This window comes from Choloepus didactylus, chromosome 18, assembly GCF_015220235.1.
Source record: "Choloepus didactylus isolate mChoDid1 chromosome 18, mChoDid1.pri, whole genome shotgun sequence".
Taxonomy (NCBI): domain Eukaryota; kingdom Metazoa; phylum Chordata; class Mammalia; order Pilosa; family Megalonychidae; genus Choloepus; species Choloepus didactylus.
In genome coordinates, this window is record NC_051324.1 from 24,076,668 (window position 1) to 24,095,208 (window position 18,541).

At 41.5% G+C, this 18,541-nt stretch overlaps 1 protein-coding gene across 1 annotated transcript in view; it reads left to right on the forward strand.

Annotated features, from left to right (window-relative positions):
- The window catches only part of EFCAB5 (EF-hand calcium binding domain 5), a 183,750-nt gene that overhangs the window by 131,754 nt on the left and 33,455 nt on the right, over window positions 1–18,541 (forward strand). Inside the window, 3 exon segments of the mRNA XM_037808987.1 lie at window positions 1,880–2,049; window positions 2,387–2,615; window positions 11,012–11,164. Of these exon segments, the coding sequence (XP_037664915.1) occupies window positions 1,880–2,049; window positions 2,387–2,615; window positions 11,012–11,164 (552 nt within the window).

The following is an 18,541-nucleotide window of genomic DNA, read 5'->3' on the forward strand; positions in this document are numbered from 1 at the left end:
GGTTTAAACTACTTTTACATTGCATGTTATTTTGGGAGTCACCTTTAAAAAGAACTATATTTAAATCCTAACATCATTATAAAGTAGAATCCAGCATCACACAATATTTCACAGCACTGCCTAGAAGCAAGCTGAGACTATTACAGAATCCTGTAACTTAAAACACATGCCCACACCTCTTTCTTTCAGACAACTTCAAATAAATTCACTACCCTCCCCTCTACATGGGACATGACTCCCATGAGTATAAGTCTCCCTGGCAATGAGGGACAAGATTCCCAGGGATGGCATTGTGGGATTGAGAGTGTCATCTTGCCAAAAAAGGGGAAAAGAAATGAAACAAAATAAAGTTTCAGTGGCTGAGAGATCTCAAATAGAGTCAAAAGATCAATCTGGAGGTTATTTTTAGGCATTATATAGATATTCCTTTTAGTTTCTAATGTATTAGAATAGCTAGAAAGAAATATCGAAATCTGTTGAATGGTAATCCAATAGACTTGATTCTTGATGATAAGTGTATAACTGTATAGCTTTTATTGTGTGACCATGTGATAGTGAAAACCTGGTGACTGACATTCGCTTTACCCAGTGTATGGGCAGATGAGTAATAAAATAATAACAAAAAAATATTAATAATGGGGGAGAATAAGGAGATGGTTTGGGTGTTTATTTCTATTTTTTTATTTTGAAATAATGAAAAATTTCTAAAATTGATTGTGGCAATGAATGCACAACTATTTTATGATATTATGAGCCATTGATTGTATACTTTGGATGGATTGTATGGCGTGTTAGTATATCTCAATAAAAATGCATTAAAAAATAATGAAAGAAAAAAATGCACATGCCCCAGGTTGCTGCTCCTCAAAGGCAGAAACAGCATGGCTGTCCTCTACGCATATCACAATTCCATTGACCCAGGGAACCTGTGCAATTATCTTGGCTAAATAGCAATGCTTGCTTATTGGAGTCCTCTCCTGAATGGCTGAATTTTCCAATGTGGTTAGAAGTGGTATGATCAGGAACTGGAGACCAATCAAGAAAAAAAGTATTAACCCAACTTGCTTCAGAGATCTATGGTACCCTAAGAGAAATCTTACTACATTTTGCTAATTACTACATAGAATTTGTTAATGGAAAAGGAGGAATAGAGGTGTAAGAAAACAAGTCATGAAAAGCAAATCCAAAGAATTTAAAGAAAGAAGAGACAAATATTAAGAAATGTATCTCTCATGTCCCTAAGTTATGGACCTGCTCAATATATTTATTAACATATAATATTGTTAATAACATAATATTTTAGGTACAAAGAATTTTCTGTGATTTTCACTATAATACTAGTTGCATAAAATCAGTAATCTGGGGCCTCAAGAAATCCTTTCCTAAAATGACAGATTGAATTTCATAGGCAAACTATGCTACAAATTCCTTGAGGGAATTTTTTTTTTTTTTGCATTCACATCATAGTAGATGGTCAAGAAATATGAATGAAACGAAAGCATCTTCTTGTCACAGCTCTCTGAAATAAATGCTTTTAACCAAAGTCCAAACAATATAACTATAGTTCAGAAAGATCCAAGTTTTAAGCCTCTAAATTAGAGTGGACTCGAGAGGGTTTTTTTTTTTTTGTTTATTTGCTTTGTTGAGTAAATCAGTAGAGTAGCATAGAGCAAATCCATTCCATTTACTAAAGCTCAGGTTTGGGGACAGCTGTAGTGTCACCCTTTCCCCCTTTGCCCAGGAATGGTAATATCTGCATCATTTATTCAGGAAAATAGAATTATTGGTACCAGATTCACAAATTGGCTAAAGAGAGTCATTATTAAGGAGTAGCTCTTTGACCGTTGGCAAATACATTGTCAGAAACATTTTGCTGTAGGATGCTGAAGCCCATGGAAATAAGAAGATTAGTGCTCACATTTCCCTCTTAGAAGAAAACCTGCTACTGCCTGATAGAGGGAATGTTCTATTGAGGAATGTGGCTTGTACGTTAGATGATGCTCCATTCATACTGAACAGAGTGCTCTACAGAGACATGGAAGGAATTAGGTAAGAACTTCTTGAAGAGCTTGATTTCAGCTCTCTAAAAAAGTATTTGCCTTTCTGAAAGTATTTGCATTGATTTCACCTGAACATTTCTAGAATTCACTCTTAAGCATGTTTCCTCATCTTCTGCGTCCTGTTTATATATGTTTTCTCTGCTAAGACCTGAACTTGGTTTTTAAATCTTTCTCCCAAGACAGTCTCCAAACTGATAATCTCATCTGAGTCCACATCTCTGAAATATGTCGGTGATTGTGAATGGGGAATTGATCCAGTTTTCTGCATGGTTTAATCTAAAGCTTCCCCCTTTGCCTTTCCCCATCATGGTATTCCTATCCTTCAGCTTTACAGTAGTGGACGAAGGGAAGCCAATCCATGTCCCCCAAGTTCAGCACCATGGAAACATCTTCTTCTGGAACCATTCCCGAAAGAAGGATGATTGTAATGGTTCATTTCTGGCTCTGCCTCTTCAGGATGCATATAAGAGGATCTTTGGGGTCCTTGCTATAGACACTCTAAGAGATCCCCGGGAAATAAACATCTTCCTGCCACATGAGATCAGATTCTATCAGGTAAGTCATAGGAGTATTCTTCAAGGGCAATGGTAGGCTAGCCTCTTCTCTGCCTTTTAAGAAGTGAAGCCTGAAAAACAGATAAAAGTAAACTGTATATGTAGACAGTGTCATCACACCTGTCCCAATGCCCTGTGTATATGTATGAGTCTTTGGAGAGGCTCCCCATTATTCAAGAAGGGAATCTGAGCGTTAGTTGCACAATCATGCCTCAGTCTCTCTAAGATTGTTAATATGTATCCAGTAATATCAGTCATAGAAACAGCATCTTAGGCTGGAGAATAGAAGTTCAACTATTAGACCACTAAGACCCATAAAATAGAAATGAGCTTTTAGGAGGGACATATTTATGTTCTATTAATAGTGGTACCTAGAAATCCTTTGCTCTTTATACAATTAGTGCTAAAGATGACATGCATCTCCATAGCTCTTGATTTCTGTGTTAAATTTTTTAAGAACGAAGAATGAAGGAAAACATCTAAATGCTTCTCACATATCTGTGTTTTCAAATTAGATCACAAAAAGAATAGGCATTTTTAAGACTATAAAATAGCTGGAACATTTCTAAAAGCATTTAGTTTTATGAATAGAAAGTATAATGGAGGAAGACTGAAAGCCTTTATGGAGGCAATGGACTGTGGGATAAAGCAGCAAGTCAGGAACTTGCTGTGATGGTTAGGTTCAGGTGTCAACTTGGCCATGTGATGGTACCCAGCTGTCTGGTCAAGCAAGCACTGGCCTAGCCATTGCTGCAAGGACGTTTGTGGCTGTTTAATAAACCACCAGGCTGGTTTATTAAATCATTAGTCAATTGGCTGCAGCTGTGACTGATGACTTCAATGAAGGGCGTGCCTTCCACAATGAGGGAATGCAGTCAGCTGGATTTAATCCAATCCAGTTGAAGACTTTTAAGCGACACAGATATGGGACCTTCACTTCTTCTTCTGCTGACCAGCAAAGTGTTTCCTGAGGAGTTCATCGAACATGTTCATCGAAGTTGCCAGTTCGTTTCCTGAGGAGTTCATCGAACATCTGCATTGGAGTTCCCAGTTTGCTGCCTGCCCTACGGAATTTGGACTCGTATATACCCACAGTTGCATGATACACTTTTATAAATCTTATATTTATGGATATCTCTCATTGATTCTGTTTCCCTAGAGAACCCTAACTAATACAACTTGGTACCAGGAGTGGTTCTTGAGAAACAGAATCTTAAAATGGGCTTTTACAATTTGTTTTCTACTCTGATTAGATTCAGAGGCACTAATGACTCCATTTCCAATAATCAAGAGGGCACTGACAGTCCATGGTGTGAGTTGGCAATGGAGATACGCAAAATGGCACCATTTGATTCTCCTAATCATACTCTTGTACAAAGCAAGGCTCTGGGTGACAGTGTTTTTGACACCTTCACAGAGTTTTGCAGAATTAAGAGGTATAATGATGTTGGCTGGCTGCTCTTAGGTAAGTTGGATAAAGTTATAAGGGAAAGGGACAAGCTAAAGGCTTCAAATTTAAAACTTAAGCACTGTATGACAGATGTACAAGTTTCTATGTGTGCCTGAAAGAAAATCTTATTTCCTGTGGCCACAGACTTGAGATTTCTGAAAACCAGACGCAGACTCTTATTGTGCGAGTAGCAGATTTACAATGTAAACTAAAATCTCAACCTCTCAGGGTGTCTGCTGTTAAACTAGAAAACATTCTAGAATGTTCTTTTCCATTCTGCAAAAGAATGGGATCCTGAAACTTGGGATGGGGACATATGGGTTGATAATAATGGCAGTGAGGACATTGGAACCCTGGATTCTGCTGAGTCATTGTTAGACTTACCTGTAGATGGCTGTCCCAAGGAAACAGCCCCACCACCTCCAGTCTGCCCTAAGGAGCCTGCCATCCAACCTCCACTTAAAGAGATTAACCCTTCAGTGCCTGCTAATCCTATAATCACCTCCGCTGAGGAAGCAGCCCTCATTCCTCTGCCTGGAGAGATTAATCCTGTTTTACGAGATGAAAATGCAACAGAATGTCCTGAGGTAAATGGCTTGAGGGATACTTCTAATTCTTTTCATGACCCACCCCCACCACCAATCTTTGCTTCAAGACCTATAACTAGACTAAAGTCCCAACAGGCCCCAAAGGGTGAGGTAAAAAGTGTGACCCATGAGAAAGTACGCTATACTCCAAAGGAGCTGTATGAATTTTCCAAATTATACAGACAGAAACCAGGGGAATATGTGTGGGAATGGATATTAAGGGTGTGGGATAATGATGGAAGGAATATAAGGTTGGATCAGGCTGAATTTACTGATATGGGCCCACTAAACAGAGATTATTCATTCAATGTTGTAGCTCGAGGGGTTAGAAAGGGTGTTAACAGTTTGTTTGGGTGGTTGGCTGAAACATGGATCAAAAGGTGGCCAGCATTACCAGAGGTTAAAATGCCAGAACTGCCCTGGTATAATGTAGAGGAGGGGATTCAAAGGCTTAGAGAGATTGGAATGTTAGACTGGATTTATCATGGAAGACCTGCTCATACACCCCTGGCATGTCCAGAGGACACACCTTTTACCAGGACTGTGAGGAATAAATTTGTGAGACTAGCTCCATCTTCTCTGAAGAGCTCTGTAGTTGCCCTTCTCTGTAGGTCAGATATTACTGCAGGAACTGCTGTCACTGAGCTAGAATCCTTAAATACAATGGGGATAATCGGGTCCCGAGTTCGCAGAAGCCAAGTGGCTGCAGTTAATTGCCACAGACAAGGTGGATGTGCCTACCATAATGGAAAACAGGCTCAAAGCAGCAATCAAAATAATCTGACTCACAGAGATTTATGGTGTTGGCTAGTAGATCATGGAGTACCAAGTAGTAAAATAGATGGACAATCGACTAAATTCTTGTTTGAACTATATAAGCAGAATTCTAGGTCAAGTGAACAAAAGTCTCCCTTGAATTACAAAAACAGAGAGTCACGGCCCCTTAATCAATTCCCAGACTTGAGACAGTTTACAGATCCAGAACCCCTTGAATAAGGGGAAGGCTGGGTACCCTTGGGGAAAGACCCTGTTACACTGCCAAAAATTTATGCTGTTAATCTTCCTCCCAGCCTTCCCCAGGGGGACCTACAGCCTTTTACCAGGGTAACTGTGTGTTGGGGAAAAGGAAATGATCAGATATTTTGTGAATTATTAGACACTGGTTCAGAAGTGACATTAATTCCAGGAGACCCAAAATATCACTCTGGTCTACCAGTCAGAGTTGGTGCTTATGGAGGTCAGGTGATCGATAGAGTTTTAGCTCAGGTCCATCTCACAGTGGGCCCAGTGGGTCCCAGGACTCATTTTGTAGTTATTTCCCCAGTGCCAGAATGCATAATTGGAATAGCATACTCAGCAACTGGCAGAATCCTCACATTGGTTCCCTGACTCATGGAGTGAGGGCTATTATGGTGGGAAAGGCCAAGTGGAAGCTGCTAGAACTGCCCCTGCCTAGCAAAATAGTAAACCAGAAGCAATACCAGACTCCTGGAGAGATTTCAGAGATTAATGCCACTCTTAAGGTCTTGAAGGATGCAGGGGTGGTGATTCCCACCACATCCCCATTCAACTCTCCTATTTGCCTGTGCAGAAAACAGATGGATCTTGGAGGATGACAGTGGATTATCGTAAGCTTAACCAGGTGGTGACTCCAATTGTAGCTGCTGCTCCAGATGTGGTATCATTGCTTGACCAAATCAACACATCTCCTGGTATCTGATATGCAGCTATTGATGTGGCAAATGCTTTTTTCTCAATAGCTGTTATTAAGGACCACCAGAAACAGTTTGCATTCAGCTGGCAAGGCCAACAGTTTACATTCACTGTGCTACCTCAGGGTTATATCAACTTTCCAGCCCTATGTCATAATATTGTCCGCAGGGACCTTGATTGTTTCTCCCTCCCACAAGACATCACACTGGTCCATTATGTTGATTGGAACTACTGAGCAAGAAGTAGCAACTACTTTAGATTTGTTGGTAAGGTATTTGTGTGGCAGAGGATGGGAAATAAATCTAACAAAAATACAGGGGCCTTCCACCTCAGTAAAATTTCTAGGTGTCCAGTGGTGTGGGGCCTGTTGAGATATCCCTTCTAAGGTGAAGGATAAGCTGTTGCATCTGGCCCCTCCTACGACCAAAAAAGAGACACAACACTTAGTTGACCTCTTTGGATTTTGGAGACAACATATTCCCCTTTTGGGTGTGCTACTCTGGCCCATTTACCGAGTGACCAGAAAAGCTTTCTAGTTTTGAGTGGGGACCGGAGCAAGATGAGGCTCTGCAACAGGTCCAGGCTGCTGTGCAAGCTGCTCTGCTGCTTGGACCATATTATCCAGCTGACCCAATGTTGCTGGAAGTGTCAGTGGCAAATAGAGATGCTGTTTGGAGCCTGTGGCAAGCTCCTATAGGAGAATCACAATGCAGGCCCTTAGGATTTTGGAGTAAAGCCTTACCATCCTCTGAAGATAACTACTCTCCATTTGAGAAACAGCTGTTGGCCTGCTACCAGGCCTTACTAGAGACAGAACACTTAACCATGGGCCACTGATTTACCATGAAACCAGAGTTACCTATCATGAGCTGGGTGTTGTCCAACCTGCCAAGCCATAAAGTTGAGCATGCACAGCAGCACTCCATCTTAAAATGGAAATGTTATATGAGATAGAGCTTGAGTGAGTCCTGAAGGCATAAGTAAGTTACATGAGGAAGTGGCCCAAATGCCCGTGGCCCCACTCCTGCCACTTTACCTTCTCTTTCCCAGCCCACAGCTATGGCATCTTGGGGAGTTCCTTACAATCAGTTGACTGAGGAAGAGAAAACTCAGGCCTGGTTTACAGATGGTTCTGCACGATATGCAGGCACCACCTGAAAGTGGACAGCTGCAGCACTGCAGCCCCTTTCTGGGATGTCCCTGAAGGACAGTGGTGAGGAGAGATCCTCCCAGTGGGCAGAACTTTGAACAGTGCACCTAGTTGTTCACTGTGCTTGGAAGTAGAACTTGCCAAAGGTGCGTTTGTATACTGATTCATGAGCTGTTGCTAATGGTTTGGCTGGATGGTCAGGGACTTGGAAGGAACATGATTGGAAGATTGGTGACAAAGAAGTCTGGGGAAGGGGTATGTGGATAGACCTTTCTTAGTGGGCAAAAAACATGAAGATATTTGTGTTCCATGTTTATGCTCACCAGAGGGTGACTTCAGCAGAAGATTTTAATAACCAAGTGGATAAAATGACCCGTTTAGTGGATACCAATCAGCCTCTTTCCCCAGCAACTCCTGTCATTGCTGAATGGGCTCATGAACAAAGTGGTCATGGTTGTAGGGATGGAGGTTATGCATGGGCTCAGCAACATGGACTTCCTCTCACCGTTGCCACACTGGCCACAGCCACTGCTGAGTGCCTAAACTGCCAGCAGCAGAGACCCAGACTCAGTTCCCGATATGGCACTATTCCCTGAGGTGATCAGCCTGCTACTTGGTGGCAGGTTGATTACATTGGACCACTTCCATCATGGAGGGGGCAGCAATTTGTTCTTACTGGAATAGACACATACTCCAGATATGGGTTTGCCTTCCCTGCACGAAATGCTTCTGCCAAAACTACCATCTGTGGACTTACAGAATGCCTTGTCCACCATCATGGTATTCCACACAGCATTGCTTCTGACCAAGGAACCCACTTCACAGCAAATGAAGTGAGGGAATGGGCACATGCTCATGGAATTCTCTGGTCTTACCATGTTCCCCATCATCCAGAGGCAGCTGGGTTGATAGAACAGTGGAATGGCCTGTTGAAGATTCAACTACAGTGCCAACCTTGCAGGGCTGGGGCAGTATTCTCCAGGAGGCTGTGTATGCTCTGAATCAGCATCCACTCTATGGTGCTGTTTCTCCCATAGCCAGGATTCATGGGTCCAGGAATCAAGGGGTGGAAACAGGAGTGGCACCACTCACTATCACTCCTAGTGATCCACTAGGTAAATTTTTGCTTCCTGTCCCTGCAAGCTTAAGCTCTGCTGGTCTACAAGTCTTTGTTCCAAAAGGAGGAGTGCTCCCACCAGGAAACACAACAATAATCCCATTAAACTGGAAGTTAGAACTGCCACCTGGCCACTTTGGGCTTCTTATGCCTCTGAATCAACAAGCAAGGAAGGGGATTACTGTACTGGCTGGAGTGATTGATCCTGACTATCAAGGGGAAATAGCACTGCAACTACACAAAGGAAGTAAAGGAGAGTTTCCCTGGAATACAGGAGATCCCCTAGGATGTCTCTTGGTACTACCATGCCCTGTGATTAAAGTCAATGGGAAACTGCAACAACCCAATCCAGGCAGGACTGACTACCAATGGCCAAGGAACTTCAGGAATGAAGGTTTGGGTCACCCCAATAGGCAAAGAACCATGGCCAGCTGAAGTGCTTGCTGAGGGTAAAGGGAACATGGAATGGGTAGTGAAAAAAGGTAGTGATAAATATGAACTACAGCCACCTGACCAGTTACAGAAATGAGGACTATGATGGCATGAATATTTCCTCCTTGTTTTGTTATGAGTATGTTAGTCTTTGTAAAGCAAATTATCTTTGCTTTCTTCTCTGTCTTATTCCCTTATCATATGACATAATCTGTATTGTTCATTTTGCTGTATTTAAGCTAAAGGAAATCAATTTTAAGAGTTAATGTCACCCAAGGACTTGCACCCTATTCTGGAGAGATTTAGTGTGTTTCCGGTTGTACGCTGGACAGTAGAGTATTGTTAGGTGAAATAAATGTCTGTTATTGTTCTCTACTTAGAGATAAAGTATGGCTTTAGGTGATGTGTATAACTGCCAAATTGACAAGCGGTGGACTGTGATGGTTGGGCTCATGTGTCAACTTGGCCAGGTGATGGTACCCAACTGTCTGGTCAAGCAAGCACTGGCCTAATTTGCTGCAAGGACGTTTGTGGCTGGTGAATAAACCAACAGGTTGGTTTATTAAATCATTAGTCAATTGGCTGCAGCTGTGACTGATGACTTCAACGAAGTGTGTGTCTTCCACAATGAGAGAATGTAGTCAGCTGGATTTAATCCAATCAATTGAAGACTTTTAAGTGAGACAGATAGAGGACCTTCACTTCTTCTTTGGCTGACCAGTGAAGTGTTTCCTGAGGAGTTCGTCAAAGTTGCCAGTTCGTTTCCTGAGGAGTTCATTGAACATCTTCATTGGTGTTCCCAGTTTGCTGCCTGCCCTATGGAATTTGGACTCGTGCATACCCACAGTTGTGTGAGACACTTTTATAAATCTATATTCATAGATATCTCTCATTGATTCTGTTTCCTTAGAAAACCCTAACTAATACACTTGCTGTGCACTTAATTTGTTCCCCTGTGAGCCCCTCATTCTTTATGTTTATTTACCATTGTTTTTCATTTTCTCATCCCACTTACTGTGTGTATAACTAAGGAAAGTGGTAGAATCCCTTTCTCTGGACATCTTTCTAATAGTAACATTCACTCTCATCTGACGTGAGAGTGATGTGAAGATGTTAAGAAGCAAAATGGAGAAGTACTGAGTTATCAGCTGGTGAGCTATATATAGTCTTGTTAGAGAACATGCCAAAATGAATTATAAATTGACTTTCTGTCCTTTAGAGGTAAAGGCTCCTGGGGTTACCCTTAGATGCTTTGAGTCCTGACATAAAATTATATGATTTTGAAGAATTTGTGATTTCTAGAGTTTCTTGACAATAAGACCACAAAAGTTCTAAGGACTTCTCATGCTTCTCTGTGTAATGGGGTCTCTTTATGCCCATAGGAAGCATCTTTCAGACCTTGGAACCAAACACTTATGTTCTGCTGCTCTGATGACAGTTGCTGTGTAAAGATGCAGACATTAATACTGGCATCGGATCATGGCAGCTTCTACCTGTCTGCCCGAGGCTGGCACTAGTTCTTGACTTTTCAACATTGTTTTTTTTTCATTTCAAAGTTTATCTTGTTCTTCTGACACTGTTCTCTGGTAGCAAATATCACAAATTTCACTGCATGATCATTAGAATACATAATAGACTATGTGGATCTTACAGTAGATCTCTCCTTATACCTTTGATTTCTTGGTGATCTTTTTTTCGTGGTAGAACCTGGAATACTGCCTTTTGAGAACTGATGAATACTTTGTAGGGATTAAATGATCATTAATTTAAAAGATAATATAATCTTTTCATCTACTAATTATTTTTTTATCTAAAAAAAAAATGCCAGAACACACTGCTCTGATGCATAATAGATCTACAAGATACAGTTTCTGCCTCATTAGTACACACTGACTCTCACTCTGATTGGGTTTAAAGAGAAGCCAATTTTTATTTTCTGTCCCTACAGGGTGTTGCCAACGTCTTTAGCACTGCCTATCACTATGTCCACAGCCGGGAGCACATCCTGCATGTTGTGATCACAGGCATTGGCTGGCTGCACAGCTTCACACCCAGCATCCACACCATCACTACGTACTTTGTTGAGTGTGGCCCAGGCCAGGTAAGCAAAACTGGGCAGTTTTAATACATTCTAGAGTAACAGAATTTGTGTGTTATTGTTTTGCTAATATTTTTAAACATTTTCAATTAGTAGACTAACAGGAGACATATTTCCCATGACCCTAACTCAATATTGTTGGTTGTGAGTGACAGAACTCCCCCTCAGATGCCTTAGGCAAAAGGGAGGAACTGATTGACCTGTGATTCACATGAATAAAGGGCAGGAGTCAAGCGGCTTTCAGGATGACCAGTTCCCGGGATCTGATGCCATCTGGGTTCTCTCATGTTCTTTCTCTCACCGTTTCTCACCTTTGCTTCCCTCTGTACATTGCCTTTGTCCACAGGGGAAGCCAGATGCTTAGTACCCGAAAAGGAAAAGAATCTTTCCTTCTTGTTTAAATTTGAAAATCCAAGTGAGGGATAAAACTCTTTTTGACCCTATGCCCCCAAGTCAAAAACTAGATTTAGGAATTTCTAGTAACTGACAGCCCTCACCAGAATCATATGGGTGGAGTGGGAAGGGGTGAAGTGCTGCTGCTTCTGGAGGACACAATTATATCACACCAATCCCAAAACAAGTTCCTGTTTATATTGTGGTAAATTCTTGGTGAATGTTTGCTTTGCTTTTTTACACTTAACTTTAGTCTTTTAATCTCCATATGAGAATGGATGGAAACGTGCCTTCCTTTCAAGGAGGCCAACCAACTCTTTGTGTGGTGCCCGGCCTTGGTTGTCTTGCAGTCCCTTGGCCGGTCCTCTGCTGGTTCCTCTCGCCTACCCTCCTGCAGCAGCTGGGCCAGGCTGACAAGGCCTTGGCCCTCAAGGGCGGATGCCAAGCTGACGCACAATGGGTCTGGGAAGGATTCAGTGCAGTCGGTGTGCCCTCCCCCAACTTCCTCTCCCATAAGCACCCTTTCTGGATCTTAACGGAAACAAACATCTAGGGCACTGTGGAGAAAACCAAAAGCATTGCCCACAAGTAGTCAGCAAGAAACGTGAGGGAATGTCATTTCAGAACCAGATGCCACAGACAAGGATGCAGGGGTCAAGGTTCATCTGACCTGGGGCCATCCATCCCAGAGGAGGAGGAAGTGGGGGGTTGGTGGAATGGACCACCTAACACAGGGTCTAGATGGGATCACAGCTGGGCAGAGACCAGGATGCTTGTCCAAAGCCATAGGCAGGGGATCGTCCTAGGTGGAAGTCACTTCGGTGAGGTTTCGGTGTTAAAAATGGCTGAGGATGGCTGTAGGCATAACTTTTTCAACCACCCAAGTAGTCATTTCCTTAGCCTCACTCACCTCCTTCCTCCTTCTCATCCCCCTTTTGCAGATCCTCTAGATCTGCTCTTCACTCTTCTCTGGCCTGCCCTGTGCCTCATAAAGTTGACAGCATCAGTGGGGTCCTTGGCCCTCTGGCTTCTGCTTAAGTTTGTCTTACTAGATTCTTCTTACTAGATTCTTCTTACTACAAGCACTATCTTAGTTTCCTAGGGCTGGCATAACAAAGTACCACAAACTGGGTGGCTTAAAACAATAGAAACTTATCGTCTCATAGTTCTGGAGCTAGAAGTCCAAAATCAAGGTTTCAGGAGGGAGATGCTTCCTCTGAAGTCTGTAGATTCTGGAGGTAGCCTGCTGGCAATCCATGGGGTTTGGCTTGTGGTGTGACTCCATCTCTTCCTTCGTAACATGGCCATCTTCTCTCTCCTTACTGTGTCCAAATTTCCTCTTCTTATAAGGACACCAATTATATTGGATTTGGATACAGCCTAATCCATTTTGGCCTCATCTTAACTAATAATATCTTCAAAGATTCCCATTTCCAAATTCATTCATGGAACTGGTGGTTAGGACTTGAACATACCTTTTGAGGGACACAATTCAACCCATAACTGGCATCAGCAAGAAATTGGAAGGCAGAGAGAGGAGAGTGAGGCTGGAGTCTCTCTGCTTCTGGCTCCCTGCCAGCTATGGTCCAGCTGTGTTGCTCTACTAAAGGCCACTACACATTTAGTATGGGAGCTCTCTGCCACACAGTACAGTAGCAATTGCTTCCTACCCTAACTTCTTCAGGCCAAGGGTGGTAACAGCTCCTCATTGTTACTAGTCCTGGGATTCTAAATACTACACACACCTTCCTAAATAGTCCCATTATTAAATCTCCTCAAATTACCTAGTTCCAATAGCCATCTGTACCCTCTGGCACCTTGACTGATTCAATTACTAAGTAGAGAGAAAGCCAGGAACTGCGTGGACTGGACACCTCAGAGCAATTTGACTTTGGGCATACTTCATACAACACTAATGAACATGTCGAACTACTGAGATCAGCAAAATCTGTAAGTTTATGCGGCCAGGGAACCCACACCCCTCCCTGCCAGGCTCAGTTCCATGGGAGGAGGGGCCGTCAGTGCTGGGAACGAGAAAGGAGAACTGCAGTGGCGGCTCTTATCGGAAACTCATTCTACTGATCTAAACTCCAATCATAGATAGACTGAGACCAGACACCAGAGAATCTGAGAGCAGCCAGCCTAGCAGAGAGGAGATAGACATAGCAAAAAACAGCAAGAAAAACTCCAAAATAAAAGCGGAGGATTTTTGGAGTTCTGGTGAACATAGAAAGGGGGAGGGCAGAGCTCAGGCCCTGAGGCTCATATGCAAATCCCGAAGAAAAACTGATCTCTCTGCCCCCTGGATCTTTCCTTGATGTCCCTAATTGCTCTGTCTCTTAGCATTTCAATAACCCATTAGATCTGTGAGGAGGGCCTTTTTTTTCTTTTTTTCTTTTTTTTTTTTTTCTGTTTCTAAAACAATTACTCTAAGAAGCCCAATACAGAAAGCCTCAAAGACTTGCAATTTGGGCAGGTCAAGACAAGAGCAGAAGTAAGAGAGCTCTGAGACAAAAGGCAATAATCCAGTGGCTGAGAAAATTCACTAAACACCACAAATTCCCAGGAAAAGGGGGGTGTCCGCTCACAGCCATCATCCTGGTGGACAGGAAACACTTCTGCCCATCACCAGCCCCATAGCCCAGAGCTGCCCCAGATAACCCAGTGTGACAGAAGTGCTTCAAATAACACGCACACACCACAAAACTGGGCGTGGACATTAGCCTTCCCTTTCACCCTCAGCTGGTTGTCCCACAGTTGGAAAGGTGGAGCAGTGTGAATTAACAAAGCTCCATTCAGCCATTATTTCAGCAGATTGGGAGCCTCCCTACACAGCCCAACAGCCAAGAAACGCCCTGGGGGGATGGCACTCACCTGTGACATAGCACAGTCATCCCTCAACAGAGGACCAGGGGGTGCACGGCCTGGAAGAGGGGCCCACTTGCAAGTCTCAGGAGCCATACGCCAATACCAAGGACTTGTGGGTTAGTGGCAGAGACAAACTGTGGCAGGACTGAACTGAAGGATTAGACTATTGCAGGAGCTTTAAAACTCCAGGAACACCAGGGAGATTTGATTGTTAGAGCCACCCCCCCTCCCTGACCGCCCAGACACACGCCCCATATACAGGGCGGGCAACACCAACTACACACACAAGCTTTGTACACCAATTGGACCCCACAAGACTCACTCCCCCACTCACCACAATGGCAAAGCAGGGGAGAACTGGCTTGTGGAGAACAGGTGGCTTGTGGACGCCACCTGCTGGTTAGTTAGAGAAAGTGTACTCCACAAAGCTGTAGATCTGATAAATTAGAGGTAAGGATTTCAATTGGTCTACAAATCCTAAAAGAACCCTATCAAGTCAAGCAAATGCCAAGAGGCCAAAAACAACAGAAAATTCTAAAGCATATGAAAAAACCAGACGATATGGATAACCCAAGCCCAAGCACCCAAATCAAAATATCAGAAGAGACACAGTACCTAGAGCAACTAATCAAAGAACTAAAGATGAACAATGAGACCATAGTACGGGATACAAAGGATATCAAGAAGACCCTAGAAGAGCATAAAGAACACATTGCAAGACTAAATAAAAAAATAGATGACCTTATGGAAATTAAAGAAACTGTTGACCAAAATAAAAGATTCTGGACACTCATAGTACAAGACTAGAGGAAGTTGAACAACAAGTCAGTGACCTGGAAGATGACAGAATGGAAAATGAAAGCACAAAAGAAAGAATGGGGAAAAAAATCAAAAAAATCGAAATGGACCTCAGGGATATGATAGATAATTTAAAACGCCCGAATATAAGACTCATTGGTGTTCCAGAAGGGGAAGAAAAGGGTAAAGATCTAGGAAGAGTATTCAAAGAAATTGTTGGGGAAAACTTACCAAATCTTCTAAACACCATAACTACACAAATCATAAATGCCCAGCAAACTCCAAATAGAATAAATCCAAATAAACCCACTCCGAGACATATTCTGATCACTCTGTCAAACATGGAAGAGAAGGAGCAAGTTCTGAAAGCAGCAAGAGAAAAGCAATTCACCACATACAAAGGAAACAGCATAAGACTAAGTACTGACTACTCAGCAGCCACCATAGAGGCGAGAAGGCAGTGGCACGATATATTTAAAATTCTGAGTGAGAAAAGTTTCCAACCAAGAATACTTTATCCAGCAAAGCTCTCCTTCAAATTTGAGGGACAGCTTAAATTTTTCACAGACAAACAAATGCTGAGAGAATTTGCTAACAAGAGACCTGCCCTACTTCAGATACTAAAGGAAGCCCTATAGACAGAGAAACAAAGAAAGGAGAGAGAGACTTGGAGAAAGGTTCAGTACTAAAGAGATTCGGTATCGGTACATTAAAGGATATTAATAGAGAGAGGGAAAAATATATATGACAAACATAAACCAAAGGATAAGATGACTGCTTAAGAAATGCCTTCACGGTTACAACGTTGAATGTAAATGGATTAAACTCCCCAATTAAAAGATAGAGATTCACAGAATGGATTAAAAAAATGAACCATCAATATGTTGCATACAAGGGACTCATCTTAGACACAGGGACACAAAGAAATTGAAAGTGAAAGGATGGAAAAAATATTTCATGCCAGCTACAGCCAAAAGAAAGCAAGTGTAGCAATATTAATCTCAGATAAAATAGACTTTAAATGCAGGGATGTTTTGAGAGACAAAGAAGGTCCCTACATACTAATAAAAGGGGAAATTCAACAAGAAGAAATAACAATCATAAATGTTTATGCACCCAATCAAGGTGCCACAAAATACATCAGAGAAACACTGGCAAAACTAAAGGAAGCAATCAATGTTTCCACAATAATTGTGGGAGACTGCAACACATCACTCTCTCCTATAGGTAGATCAACCAGACAGAAGACCAATAAGGAAATTGAAAACCTAAACAATCTGATAAATGAATTAGATTTAACAGACATATATAGAACATTACATCCCAAATCACCAGGATACACAAACTTCTCTAGTGCTCACGGAACTTTCTCCAGAATAGATCATATGCTGGGACATAAAACAAGGCTCAATAAATTTAAAAAGATTGAAATTATTCAAAGCACATTCTCTGACCACAATGGAATACAATTAGAAGTCAATAACCATCAGAGACTTAGAAAATTCACAAATACCTGGAGGTTAAACAACACACTCCTAAACAATCAGTGGGTTAAAGAATAAATAGCAAGAGAAATTGTTAAATATATAGATACGAATGAAAATGAGAACACAACATACCAAAACCTATGGGATGCACCAAAAGCAGTACTGAGGGGGAAATTTATAGCACTAAATGCATATATTAAAAAGGAAGAAAGAGCCAAAATCAAAGAACTAATGGATCAACTGAAGAAGCTAGAAAACCAACAGCAAACCAATCCTAAACCAAGTAGAAGAAATGAATGACATAGAGAACAAAAAGACAATAGAGAGGATAAATATCACCAAAAGTTGGTTCTTTGAGAAGTCAACAAGATTGACAAGCCCCTAGCTAGACTGACAAAATCAAAAAGAGAGAAGACCCATATAAACAAAATAATGAATGAGAAAGGTGACATTACTGCAGTTCCTGAAGAAATTAAAAAAATTATAAGAGGATACTATGAACAACTGTATGGCAACAAACTGGATAATGTAGAGGAAATGGACAATTTCCTGGAAACATATGAACAATGTAGACGGACCAGAGAAGAAATAGAAGACCTCAACCAACCCATCACAAGCAAAGAGATCCAATGAGTCATCAAAAATCTTCCCACAAATAAATGCCCAGGGCCAGATGGCTTCACAGGGGAATTCTACCAAACTTTTCAAAAAGAACTGACACCAATCTTACTTAAACTCTTTTGAAACATTGAAGAAAATGGAACACTACCTAACTCATTTTATGAAGCTAACATCAATCTAATAGCAAAACCAGGCAAAGATGCTACAAAAAAGGAAAACTACTAGCCAATCTCCCTAATGAATATAGATGCAAAAATCGTCAACAAAAAACTTGCAAATCAAATCCAAAGACACATTAAAAATCATACACCATGACCAACTGGGGTTCATTCCAGGCATGCAAGGATGGTTCGACATAAGAAAGTCAATCAGTGTATTAGAACACATTAACAATTCTAAAGCAAAAAATCAAATGATCATCTCAATAGATGCTGAAAAAGCATTTGACAAAATCCAACATCCGTTTTTTATAAAAACACTTTAAAAGGTAGGAATTGAAGGAAACTTCCTCAATATGATAAAGAGCATATATGAAAAACCCACAGCCAGCATAGTACTCAATGGTGAGAGACTGAAAGCCTTCCCTCTAAGATCAGGAACAAGACAAGGATGCCCGCTGTCACCACTGTTATTCAACATTGTGCTGGAAGTGCTAGCCAGGGCAATCCAGCAAGACAAAGAAATAAAAGGCATCCAAACTGGAAAGGAAGAAGTAAAACTGTCATTGTTTGCAGATGATATGATCTTATATCTGGAAAACCCTGACAAATCGACGATACAGCTCCTAGAGCTAATAAACAAATTTAGCAAAGTAGTAGGATACAAGATTAATGCACATAAGTCAGTCATGTTTCTATGTGCTAGAAATGAGCAAACTGAAGAGACACTCAAGAAAAAGATATCATTTTCAATAGCAACTAAAAAAATCAAGTACCTAGGCATATACTTAACCAAAGATGTAAAAGACCTATACAAAGAAAACTACATAACTCTACTAAAAGAAATAGAAGGGGACCTTAAAAGATGGAAAAATATTCCATGTTCATGGATAGGAAGGCTAAATGTCATTAAGATGTCAATTCTACCCAAACTCATCTACAGATTCAATGCAATCCCAATCAAAATTCCAACAACCTACTTTGCAGACTTGGAAAAGCTAGTTATGAAATTTATTTGGAAAGGGAAGATGCCTCGAATTGCTAAAGACACCCTA